This window comes from Cynocephalus volans, chromosome 12, assembly GCF_027409185.1.
Source record: "Cynocephalus volans isolate mCynVol1 chromosome 12, mCynVol1.pri, whole genome shotgun sequence".
NCBI lineage: Eukaryota > Metazoa > Chordata > Mammalia > Dermoptera > Cynocephalidae > Cynocephalus > Cynocephalus volans.
The window spans coordinates 10658061-10672104 of NC_084471.1; the positions used below are offsets into that span (position 1 = coordinate 10658061).

Here is a 14044-nt window from a genome sequence, read left to right on the forward strand (position 1 = left end):
AATCCCTTATGAGGGATTTTTTTGTACCCATCCTAGGAACATGTATATGATACTCTCAATTTTTGCTAATATGAGAGGCTTATTTAGAAACTAAACCTAGATTTTTCTGACTGACTTGTTCTTCGTAGATATTTTTTTTAAAAAATTTAATTATACATTTGTGCTTTCCTTGCAGGAAATTAATACTTTATCAACATGGAGATTAATCATTTGTGTTTGGGAGCAGCAGAACTGGGGACCAGATACCTGTCAAGAGATTTATAGACCAATCGCATAAACTCCCACTCCATTGCTCTCATCCCCCCTTTCACCTTTGAGTTCATCTTACCTATGGCCTTCAGGAGGCAAGTGAAAAACTTCGTGAAAAATTACTCAGATGCTGAAATAAAAGTCAGGGAAGCAACTTCTAATGACCCATGGGGTCCCTCTAGCTCTCTGATGTTAGATATCAGTGACTTGACTTTCAACACAGCTTCTCTCTCAGAGATTATGAATATGCTATGGCAGAGACTCAATGACCATGGGAAAAACTGGCGCCATGTGTATAAATCCCTTACACTGATGGATTATCTCATCAAGAATGGATCAAAGAGAGTCATTCAGCATTGCAGAGAGGGCTTCCGTAATCTTCAGACACTAAAAGATTTTCAACACATAGATGAAGGTGGAAAAGACCAAGGTAACGGTTAAAGAAGTTTGTACAGTGTGCCAATAAAGATTAGGAGTTGGGGGGATCATTTTAAACCAGGAACTGGGGAAAAGTTTTTCTTTTCTTTTTTTTTTTTTTTTTTTAAAGATGACCGGTAAGGGGATCTTAACCCTTGACTTGGTGTTGTCAGCACCACACTCAGTGAGCTAACCGGCCATCCCTATATAGGATCCGAACCTGGGGCCTTGGTGTTCTCAGCACCACACTCTCCCGAGTGAGCCACAGGCTGGCCCTGGAAAAGTTTTTCTTAAATGTACTAGCTGTCTTTCCTCTGGGACAGTTATGGTTTCCAATTTAATCTTCTGTGTTGACTCTAGTGCTTTAGAGAACAATATTCCGCCCCCCCCCCCCCCCGGAAAGGGTGTGTAAAACAAACACACTTAGGTGCCTGATAAAATGATACGTCTTAGAAAACGACTTAAGTGAATAACACAGGTGGCATGGCAATTTGGTATAATAATTTCACTGTAATTCATAATTGTAATTAGACTGGAATTTAGTCATAAATTAAGGAAGTATTCTAAAGACTATAGAATCTTCAAAGATGAGGTGAAGTAGTTATGTGAATACAAAAATTTAGGTCATAAGATAATTCTCTTGGGGGTGGAAGAGGAGGTAAAATGGGGAAAGGATACATAGAATACTGAGATGATTCAGAAGTGCCTGATATTCTGCAGCCTGATTCTATGGTAAAAGAATCATCGCTTCCTCTCTATCTAATGTAAAATTATAATTTGTGTTTAAAGTGAATAGTCTTATGAATCATGAGAAGAGGATCCAATTCGGTGCAGTCTCTTTGTTAAGTATGCATTTTAAAAATAGACCTTTTTTTAGGGCAGTTTTAGGTTTACAGAAAAATTATGCAGAAAGTAGAGTTCCCACATACTCCTCTCCACCCACACATGATTTTTCCTATTATTAACATCTTGCATTAGTGTGATACATTTGTTACAATTGGTGAACCAATATTGACACATTATTATTAACCAAAGTTCATATTTTATTTATTTATTTATTTTTGGGATTTTTTTTAAATTTTATTTTGTCGATATACATTGTGGCTGAATATTGCTCCCCATCACCAAAACCTCCCTCCCTTCTCCCTTCCCCGTCCCCCCCAACAATGTCCTTTCTGTTTGCTTGTCGTATCAACTTCAAGTAATTGTGATTGTTATATCTTCTTCCCCCTCCCCCGGTTTTTTTTTTTGTGTGTGTGTGTGTGTGTGTGTGTGTGTGTGTGTGTGTGTGTGTGTGTGTGTGTGTGTGAATTTATATATTAATTTTTAGCTCCCACCAATAAGTGAGAACATGTGGTATTTTTCTTTCTGTGCCTGACTCGTTTCACTTAATATAATTCTCTCAAGGTCCATCCGTGTTGTTGCAAATGGCAGTATTTCATTCGTTTTTATAGCTGAGTAGTATTCCATTGTGTAGATGTACCACATTTTCCGTATCCACTCATCTGATGATGGACATTTGGGCTGGTTCCAACTCTTGGCTATTGTAAAGAGTGCTGCGATGAACATTGGGGAACAGGTATACCTTCGACTTAATGATTTCCATTCCTCTGGGTATATTCCCAACAGTGGGATAGCTGGGTCGTATGGTAGATCTATCTGCAATTGTTTGAGGAATCTCCATACCATTTTCCATAGAGGCTGCACCATTTTGCAGTCCCACCAACAATGTATAAGAGTTCCTTTTTCTCCGCAACTTCGCCAGCATTTATCGTTCAGAGTCTTTTGGATTTTAGCCATCCTAACTGGGGTGAGATGGTATCTCAGTGTGGTTTTGATTTGCATTTCCCGGATGCTGAGTGATGTTGAGCATTTTTTCATATGTCTGTTGGCCATTTGGATATCTTCCTTAGAGAAATGCCTACTTAGCTCTTTTGCCCATTTTTTAATTGGGTTGCTTGTTTTCTTCTTGTAAAGTTGTTTGAGTTCCTTATATATTCTGGATATTAATCCTTTGTCAGATGTATATTTTGCAAATATTTTCTCCCACTCTGTTGGTTGTCTTTTAACTCTTTTAATTGTTTCTTTTGCTGTGCAGAAGCTTTTTAGTTTGATATAATCCCATTTGTTTATTTTTCCTTTGGTTGCCTGTGCTTTTGGGGTCGTATTCATGAAGTCTGTGTCCAGTCCTATTTCCTGAAGTTTTTCTCCTATGTTTTCTTTAAGAAGTTTTATTGTTTCAGGGAGTATATTAAATCCTTAATCCATTTTGAGTTGATTTTAGTACACAGTGAGAGGTATGGATCTAGTTTCATTCTCCTGCATATGGATATCCAGTTATCCCAGCACCATTTGCTGAAGAGGCAGTCCCTTCCCCAGTGAATAGGCTTGGTGCCTTTGTCAAAGATCAGCTGGCAGTAAGTGTGTGGGTTGATTTCTGGATTCTCTATTCTATTCCATTGAGCAGTGTGTCTGTTTTTATGCCAGTACCATACTGTTTTGGTTATTATAGCTTTGTAGTATAGTTTAAAGTCAGGTAGTGTTATGCCTCCAGCTTTATTTTTTTTGCTCAGCATTGGTTTGGCTATGCGTGGTCTTTTATTGTTCCACATAAATGACTGGATAGTTTTTTCCATTTCTGAGAAAAATGTCTTTGGAATTTTGATGGGGATTGCATTGAATTTGTATCTCACTTTGGGTAGTATGGACATTTTCACTATGTTGATTCTTCCAATCCAAGAGCATGGGATATCTTTCCATCCTCTTGTATCCTCTCTAATTTCTCTCAGCAGTGGTTTGTAGTTCTCATTATAGAGATTTTTCACCTCCTTGGTTAACTCAATTCCTAAGTATTTTATTTTTTTGGTGGCTATTGTAAATGGGCAGGCTTTCTTGATTTCTCGTTCTGCATGTTCACTATTGGAGAAGAGAAATGCTACTGATTTTAGTGTGTTAATTTTGTATCCTGCTACTGTGCTGAAATCATTTATCAATTCCAAGAGTTTTTTTGTAGAGGTTTTAGGCTGTTCGATATATAGGATCATGTCATCTGCAAACAGGGACAGTTTGACTTCATCTTTTCCGATCTGGATGCCCTTTTTTTCCTTCTCTTCTCTGATTGCTCTGGCTAGTACTTCCAACAGTATGTTGAATAGGAGTGGTGAGAGTGGGCATCCTTGTCTAGTTCCTGTTCTTAAAGGAAAAGCTTTCAGCATTTCCCCATTCAGGATGATATTGGCAGTGGGTTTGGCATATATGGCTTTAATTATGTTGAGATACTTTCCCTCTATACCTAACTTGTAGAGGGTCTTTGTCATGAATGAGTGCTGAACTTTATCAAATGCTTTTTCAGCATCTATAGAGATGATCATATGGTCCTTGTGTTTGATTTTATTAATATGGTGTATCACATTTATTGATTTACGTGTGTTGAACCAACCTTGCATCCCTGGGATGAATCCCACTTGATCGTGATGAATAATTTTTCGTATGTGTTGCTGTATTCTGTTTGCTAGTATTTTATTGAGGATTTTTGCATCTATATTCATCAAGGATATCGGCCTGTAGTTTTCTTTTTTGGTTATATCTTTACCTGGTTTTGGTATCAGGATGATGTTTGCTTCATAGAATGAGTTTGGGAGATTTGCGTCTGTTTCAATGTTTTGGAATAGTTTGTAAAGAATCGGTGTCAAAACCTCTTTGAATGTTTGGTAAAATTCTGCTGTGAATCCATCTGGTCCTGGGCTTTTCTTTGTTGGGAGCCTTCTGATAACAGCTTCAATCTCCTTTATTGTTATTGGTCTGTTCAAATTTTCTACATCTTCATGGTTCAGTTTTGGGAGCTTCTGTGTGTCCAGAAATTTATCCATTTCCTCCAGATTTTCAAATTTGTTGGTGTATAGTTGTTTATAGTAGTCTTGAATGATTCCTTGTATTTCAGATGAATCAGTTGTAATATCACCTTTTTCATTTCTAATTTTGGTTATTTGAGTCTTCTCTCCTTTTTTTTGTTAGCCATGCTAATGGTTTGTCAATTTTATTTATCTTTTCAAAAAACCAACTTTTTGATTCGTTGATCTTTTGAATTGTTTTTTGGTTTTCAATTTCATTCAGTTGTGCTCTGATCTTAATGATTTCTTTCCGTCTGCTAACTTTAGGTTTGGATTGTTCTTGTTTTTCTAGTTCTTTAAGGTGAAGTGTTAGGTTGTTCACTTGCCATCTTTCCATTCTTCTGAAGTGAGCGTTTAATGCAATAAATTTCCCCCTCCATACTGCTTTTGTTGTATCCCACAGGTTTTGGTATGATGTATCATTGTTTTCATTAGTTTCAATAAATTTTTTGATTTCCTGCTTGATTTCTTCTTGGACCCATATGTCATTAAGTAGAATGCTGTTTAATTTCCATGTGTTTGTATATTTTCCAGAGTTTCGTTTATTATTAATTTCTAGTTTTAATCCATTGTGGTCTGAGAAGATACATGGGATAATTGCAATTTTTTTGAATTTATTGAGACTTGATTTGTGACCTAATATGTGATCTATCCTGGAGAATGATCCACGTGCTGATGAGAAGAATGAATATTCTGAGGTTGTTGGGTGGAATGTTCTGTAGATATCTGCCCATTCCAATTGGTCTAGAGTCTTGTTTAGATCTTGTGTTTCTCTACTGATTCTTTGCCTAGATGATTTGTCTAATATTGACAGTGGGGTGTTCAGGTCCCCTGCTATTATGGCATTAGTGTCAAAGTTCATATTTTACATTAGGATTTACTCTCGTACAGTTCTATGGCTTTTGAAAAATGCATAATGTCATGTGTTCACCATTCCAGCATCATATAGTTTCACTTCCTTAGAAATGCTCTCTGCCCAACCTATTTATCCTTTTCTCCTCCACCTGAGCCCCTGGCAACCACTAGTCATTCTACTGTCTCTGTGGTTTTGCATTTTTCAGATTGTCATAAAGTTGGAATCACAAAGTATGTAGCTTTTTCAGACTGGTTCCTTTCATTTAGCAATATGCATTTAAGATTCCTCCACATCTTTTCATAGCTTGAGAACTCATTTCTTTCTCCCTTTTATAAAAATAGCATTATTGAGACATAATTTACATACCATACAATTTACCCATTTAAAATGTACGATTTTATGCTTTTTGGTATATAATTTTTAAAAGTTGTGATAAAATATAACAAAATTTGCCTTTCTAAGTATACAGTTCAGTGGCATTAATTACATTTACAATGTTGTACAACCACTATTTCTAAAACTTTTTTATCACCCCAGACAGAAGCTCTGTAGTTATTAAGTAATAACTTCTACTTTAGTTTGAATGTCCCTCCAAAACTTATACTGAAGCTTGATCCCCATTGTGACAGTGTTAAGAGGTTAGGAAATCCGACTATGATATTTGAAAGATGGGGCCTTTGGGACATGATTGGATTGTGAGAGCTCTGCTGTCGTGAGTGGATTAATCCATTCATGGATTAATGGGCTAATGGATAAATGGCTTATCATGGGAGTGACACTAGTGGCTTTATAAGGAGAGCAAGTAAGCACGTTAACACGCTCAGCTCTCTCACCCTGTGGTACTCTTTGCCATCTCAGGACTCTGCAGAGAATCCCCATCCCCCCAAAAAGGTCCTCATCAGGTGTGCCCCTTGACCTTGGACTTCCCAACCTCCAAAACTGTAAGAAATAACTTTTGTTTCTTTATAAATTACCCAGTTTATGTGTTCTGTTGTAAGCAATAGAAAACAGATTAATACAACTCGCCAATCCCCCAATCTGTTTTCTGTCTCTGTGAATTTGCCTGTTCTAAGTACCTCATGTAAGTTCATACAGTGCTTATTCTTTTACATCTGGCTTGTTTCACTTACCATAATGTCCTCAAGGTTCATCCATGTTATAGGATGTATCACAACTTCATTTCTTTTATGGATGAATAATAATCTATTGTATGTACATAGCATATTTTAAAAAAATCTATCTGTTAGAGTGATTACTAATGAGTACAGGGTTTCTCTTAGCAGGAATGAAAATGTTGTAAAATGACATTATGGTGATGTTTGTACAAGTCCATGAATATACTAAAAACTACTGAATTATACACTTTATATGGGTGAAATGTATGTCATGTGAATTATGTCTGAATAAAGTTTTTATTTAAATAAAACCAAACAAAACAATCTATCTGTTGATGCACTCTTGGACTATTTCTACCTTGTAGCTATTGTGAATAGTGCTGCAATGGACATTGGAGTACAAGTGTCAGTTCAGGTCTCTGCTTTCAATTCATTTGGGCATACAGTACTTAAGAGTAGAATTGCTGAATCCTATGTTAATTTAATCTTTAGCTTTTTGAGGAACTGTAGAACTTGCATAGCCGCTGCACCATTTTACAGTCCTGCCAGCAATGTAAGAGGGTTCCAGTTTCTCCACATGCTTGCCAATTTTGTTATTGTCCTTTTTTTTTCTATTATAGCCATCCCACTAAATGTGAAGTAGTATCTCATTGTGGTTTTGATTTACATTTCCCTAAAGACTAATGATGGTGAACATCTTTTCATGTTCTTGCTGGCAATTTGTGTATCTTCTTTGGAGAAATGTCTATTTAAATACTTTGCCCATTTTTAACTGGGTTATTTGTTTTTTTATTGTTGAGTTTTAAAAGTTCTTTATATATTCTAGATATAAGTCCCTTATTCAATAGGTGATTTGCAAGTATATCTCCCATTTGTTACATTGTCTTTTTACTTTCTTGGTGGTGTCTTTTGATGCACAGAAGTTTTAAATTTTGATGACGTCTAGTTTATCTATTTTTCCTTTGCTTGTGCCTTAGGTGTTAATATAAGAAACCAGCATCTAATCCAAGGTCATGAATGTTTAATACCTATGTTTTCTTCTAAGAGTTTTCTAGTTTAGCTCTTACATTTAGATCCTGGATTCATTTTGAGTTAATATTTGTAACATGGTGTGAGGTAGAGGTCCAACTTCGTTCTTTTGCACATGGCTATCCAGTTTCCTGCTATCATTTGTTGACAAAACTATTTTTTCCCCATTGAGTTATAGTGCCACCGTTGCAAAAATCAATCAGTCATAGATGTATGGGTTTAATTCTGTACTTTGAATTGTTTCATTGATATATATGTCTATGCTTATGCCAACACCACACAATTTTAATTACTGTAGCTTTGTAGTAAGTTTTGAAATCAAGTAGTGTGAATCATCCAATTTTTTTTCTTTTTTTTTTTTTTTCAATATTCTTTTGGCTATTCTAGGTCCCTTGCATTTCCATATGAAGTTTAGCATCAGCTTGTAAATTTCTGTAAACATGATGGCAGATAGAATTTTGACTGGATTGCATAGTATCTGTACATCAATTTGGGGAATATTTCCATCTTAATAATAATTTCTCCAATCCATGAACACAGGATGTCTTTCATTTGTCTTTTTTTCACTTCCTTCAACAGTGCTGTGTAGTTTTCAGGGTATGAGCCTTGCATTTCTTTTGTTAAAGTCATTTCTAAGTATTGTACTCTTTCTGATGCTATTATAAGTAGAATTGTTTTCTTAATTTTGTCTTCAGATTGTTCATTGCTGCTTTGCTTAACTAGTTTATTAACTGTAATAGTTTTTCTTTTTTGGGGGTAGATTCCTTAGGATTTACTATATACAAGATCATGTCATGCGCAGAGTTTTACTTCTTTTCCAATCTGGAAAAGTCCTCTGTTTCTTTTTCTTGCTTCTTGCCCTGGCTAGAAGTGATGAGAGCAGACCTCCTTGTCTTGTTCCTGCTCTAGGAGGAAAGCCTTCAGTTATTAAGTATGATATCAACTATGGGATTTTGTAGATGCTCTTTATCAGGTTGAGGAAGTTCTCTTCCATTCCTAGTTTTTCAAGTGTTTTTATCCTGAAAGGATGTTGACTTTTGTCAAATGCTTTTTCTGTATCTATTGAGGTGATCTTTTTTTGTATCCCGTTTATTCTATGAATATAGCATATTATGTTGATTGATTTTTCACATGTGAACCAACCTTGCATTCCTATCATAAATCCCACTTGGTTATGGTGTACATCTTATTTTTTTAAGTGTTTATTTTAGATTGGATGTGAGGCTTAATGATGAAATTGGAGAAATCTTCATGATTTTAATCATGCTATGCTGCTTAGTCCGGAAATTTTAGAGGCAGTGACTTCCATGAGGATTAAATTTATTATTAAAAATTAAAGTAAAATATTATTAAAGTTTTACCCAAGAGTTAGGTAAGGAAAAAAAGGCATATTTTTTCTTGTAATTTGTAGAGCAGCTATTTTATCACTATACTAAGGACTATGATGCTTTTATAAAGTAGAAAGAGAGGATGGCCCCTGTTCTAAAGAGCTTTGAGCTATTTTGAAAGATAAAGTAGATAAACATATAATTATAAATGTACAGACAAACCTCTTTATGCACAAGGCTTGCTATATATAGATACGTTTAAATCCACCATCATTCAGATTCCTAGTAGTTGAGCTTAGGATCAAAAAAGTAAGCCCAAGTACACTATGTTAGACTTTGTGAATACTCTTGGTGATTTGTTAGCACCAAGAGAACAAGAAAAATGCAAGTTAAAACTGAAATATCAACAGAAGCATGGTACATTCATTTGTTAATTATGGAAGGTACATTAGCTGTTGATTGATAGCATTGGTATACATGATTCATTAATAAATATGTATTTTTTTTCTTTTTTTGGTGGCAGTGATGGGATGTGAACCCATATCCCCAAAGAGACTGGTAATCTAATAAATATTTATTAATTAATGAAAAAGGATTCTATTGGGGAAAAATATTACTTATTTCGTGTTTATCTGTTACATATTTCTCTTTTTGTGTTTATTTCCTGATGAGTGTAATATACTATAAGAGTGGTTCTTAGCATAATATAACTTATACTTGAATAAAATGTGCATCTATTGAGGATGGATGCATGCATAAAAATTTGTTACTGTTGGGGTATATATAGTCAAAATACAGTCATGCACTGCATACTAATGTTTTTGGTCAACAATGGACCACATATATGACAGTATATAACTATACCATATAGACTATACCATATAGTCTGTGTATGTAGTAGACCATACCTTCTTAGTTTGTGTAAGTACATTCTGTATCGTTTTACGCAACATCAAAATCATCTAACAAGGCATTTCTCAGAATATCCCTGTTAAGTAATGCATGACTATAGTTTGAAAACCACTGGCTCAGGATAAAGTCAGGCCTCTTATCTTCCTCATCTACCTTTCTACTCTTTTTTTTTTTTTTTTTAAGTTTTCAGTGTAGCACATTGTATCAACGAGCATTCCTAATATATTGTTTACTTACACATCTCTTTGCTTGTAGATGTTTCTCCCCGGGAGTATTCTTTCCTCGTTGTCTGTTTGTTGAACTCCTACTTAGTCTTCAAATTCCAGCTCAAAAGCCTTCTCTTCTGTACTCCCAATTCTTCTTTCCCTCACTGGGTAGAATTAATTGCTGCAATATTTTATTTATTTCACCTAGTATATATCTCTCCTTTACTAGTTCTGAGGACATGTATCATTTGTTGATCATCTTTTCACCAATGGGCCTAGGCACATAGTAGATAATCACTAAATTTTTATCAAATGGAAGTTATAAAAAAAGTGAGAAACCTGAGGAGAGAAATGTGATCATTGAAAAACTACTTGCTGAGAATGATTTTGTTAGATCACAGAAGAAAAAAAGCAGAGTGTGATGTCTATACTGAGAAATTAATGAAAGAGAAATTGCAGTGATCCAAGTAATCTATATCTGGCACCTACCCTAGATACGGGTTATCAAGAAAGACAAAGATTAAAAGACGTTAAGTAGAAAATATTATAGAAAAAAATACTTCTCTTTTTTTTGGCTTTCTTGATTGGTCTCTACACTTGCTGTTACCTTTCCTGGAGTGCTATTCTCCAGAAACCTGCATGGCTCCCTCACATCCTTCAGATCTCTTCTCAGAATGTCTTATTAGAAAGGCCTTCTAGGTCTACTCTACTTATAAAAAAGCAGCCCCTCCCTCCTTTTTGCACTGACATGCTCTAGCCACCTTCTCTGTTTTATATTTTTCCATAGCATTTCTCATTTGACACAGTGTACATTCTATTTTACTATTTGTTCATTGTCTATCTCTTCCTACTAAAATGTAAATTTCATGAGGGCAGGGACATTTTGTGTCTGCTTTATCTGTGCTCTGTCTCCATCGTCTCCAACAGTGCCTATCACAGGGTATATGCTCAATAATTAATAGTAGTTATACTACAGGGGAAAATGTTGGGAAAACAAGTCAGAAAAGCTGGAAAACATAGGAGAAACTTATTTTCAAATAGTAAGTAATTTTCTCAATGTTCTCAATACATTTTTCTTTAATCTCCTGATAGCTTTTCAGGTGAAGTATCTCTAAATTTAAAGCAGCAAGTCCAATTCTTAATCTGAAAAAATAAATACATGATTTTCCCTATGTTTCCAAACTTTGTGGACATTCTATATTGTATTTATTGTGGCCTTTTAAAGATAAACAGGTGGACACATTGCTTTAAATTTCGAGGTACTTCACCTGAAACTGTGTCTAGACCATAGAAAAACATATTGAGCATGTTATTTAAAAATATAACATACTGTTTAAAAATAAATTCTGTCTTTTTGGACCACTGTATTAGCAAATATGTTGTATTAGTCCATTTTCTGTTGCTTATAATAGAATACCTGAAACTGGGTAATTTATAAAGAAATTTATTTTTTACAGTTTTGGAGGCTGGGAAGTCCAAGGTCCAGGGAACATGTCTGGGGAGGGCCTTCTTCTTGGTGGGGACTCTCTGCAAGGTCCCATGGTGACACAGGGAATCACACGGCAAGGACAAGAGCTCTTTAATGTGCTCACTTGCTCTCCTTATAAGCCATGAGTGCTGCTCCGATGACAACCCACTAAACCATTAACCCATTACTCCACAAATGTATTAATCCATTCATGAAGGCATAGTTTTCACAATCCAATCGCTTCTTAAAGGCCTCTACCTTTCAATATTGCCACAGTCGTATATCCCACCCTCTTAATACTGTAACAATAGGGGTCAAGTTTCAATGAATTTGGGGGGGACATTCAATCCACAGCACATGTTATAGTACTTAACAATGTGACAAGCACTGTGGTAAACGCTTGGCATGTATGAATTCATTTAATTTGCACAACAGCCCTTGAGGTAGGTGATGTTGTTGGCCCCATTTTAATGAGAAAATCAAAATGGAAAGAGGTTGAATAACTTGTTCACACAGCTAGTGAGTGGCAGAATCAAGATTAAAATCTCAGCATTTTTGGCTCCAGAATCCATGTTCTTAACAGCTATGATATATAGTTGAATGAATGAATGAATGAATGATATTATCCCCATCTTGATCATTCTGTTAATTCTTACACCATCCCGTTAACATGTCATGTTTCTAGACTTGACCAAACGTTTAACCAGTTACGTATGGCTGGATGGAGAGCCTGAAAACTGAACTAGCTCTGTTCTTAATCTGGGACAGGAACTGAGAAGTTTATCCTTTTTACTTATTTATTTTCCATAACTTTGTTTTTTTATTGAAACAATTGGTTTCACGTATATGTGGGGTGCAGAGTTGACTACCAGTACTTGAGTAAAATATGTGATCAAATCAGTATAATTAGCATATTCATCATTACAACACATAATCATTCTTTGTGTGCGTTAACTGATTTCTCACTGAACCTCCCTGCACACCCCTTTCCCATCTCTGGTAATCACAGTTCTGTTCTCTCTTTCTGAAAGTTCAGTGTATTATTGTGAGTGTTCCCTCTTTTCTTTTCTTTCTTTCTTTCTTCTCTCTCCCTCTCCCTTCCTCCTTTTCCCTCCTTCCCCCTTCCTCTCTTCTTCCCTTTCTCCCTCCCTTCATTCTTTTCTTCCCTCTTTCCCTTTTTTTCCTTCCTTGCTTTATTTTTTAGATCCCACTTATGAGTGAGGACATGCAATATTTCTTTCTGTGCCTAGCTTATTCACTTAGCATAATTTTCTCTAAGCTCATCCATGTTGCTGTGAATAGCAAAATTTCATTCTTTTTTTATGGCTGAATAGTATTCCGTTGTGTGTATATACATTTTCCTTATCCAGCTATCCATTGATGGACATTTAGATTGGTTCCATAGCTTGGCTATTGTAAATAGATCTGCAATAAACATAGGAGTGCATGTATCTCTCTGACTTGATGATTTCCATTCCTTTAGGTATATACCTAGTAGTGGGATTGCTAGATCATATGGTAGTTCTATCTGTAGTTGTTTGAAAAGCCTTCATACTGTTTTCCATAATGGCTGTACTGATTTACAATCTCACCAGAAGTGTATAAAGGTTTCCATTTCTCCACATCCTCACCAGCATTTGTTACTCTGTCTTTTTGATAATAGCCGGCCTAACTAGGGTGAGATGATATCTCAGTGTGGTTTTGATTTACATTTCCCTAGTGATTAGTGATGTTGAGCGGTATGTCTTCTTTTGAGAAATATCTGTTCAGCTCCCTTGCCCATTTTTTAATTGGGTTTTTTTTTTTTTTCCTGCTGTTAAGTTGTTTGAGTTCCTTGTATATTCTGGATATTAATCCCTTTTCATATGTGTAGTTTGTAGATATTTTCACCCATTCTGTAGGTTGTCTTTTCATTTTGTTGATTGTTTCCTTTGCAGTGCAGTAGTTTTTTAGTTTGATATGGTCCCATTTGTTTATTTTTTCTTTCGTTGCCTTTGCTTTTGGGTTCTTATTCATAAGCTCTTTGCCCAGTCCTACATCCTGAAGTGTTTCTACTGTGTTTTCGTCTAGGAGTTCTATACTTTCAGGTTTTATATTTAAGTCTTTAATACATTTCAAATTGATTTTGGTAAATAGTGAGAGGTATGGGTATAGTTTCATTCTTCTCCGTGTGGATACCCAGCAACATTTACGGAAGAGGCAGTCTTTTCCCCAGTGTATGTTTTTGGCACCTTTGTTGAAAATCGGTTGGCCGTAAAAATGTGGATTAATTTCTGAGTTCTCAATTCTGTTCCATTGGTCCAAGTGTCTGTTTTTATGCCAGTACCATGCTGTTTTGGTTACTATTTTGAAGTATAATTTGAAGTCAGGTAGCGTAATGCCTCCAGCTTTATTTTTTTCTATCAGGATTGCTTTGGCTATTCTGAGGTCTTTTGTTGTTGCATATGAATGTTGGGATTATTTTTTTCTATTTCCGTGAAGAAGGTCATTGGTATTTTTGATGGGGATTGCATTGAATCTGTAGATCACTTTGGACAGTATGGAGATTTTTCACTGTGTTAATTCTTCCAATCC

The 14044-nt window shown here is 35.6% G+C and overlaps 1 protein-coding gene across 1 annotated transcript in view; it reads left to right on the forward strand.

Annotated features, from left to right (window-relative positions):
* The first annotated feature begins 330 nt into the window (after nt 1–330).
* The window catches only part of ENTHD1 (ENTH domain containing 1), a 135227-nt gene continuing 121513 nt past the window's right edge, over nt 331–14044 (forward strand). Inside the window, exon 1 of the mRNA XM_063115621.1 lies at nt 331–679. Coding sequence (XP_062971691.1) covers nt 331–679 — 349 coding nt within the window. The remainder of the gene's footprint in view (nt 680–14044) is intronic.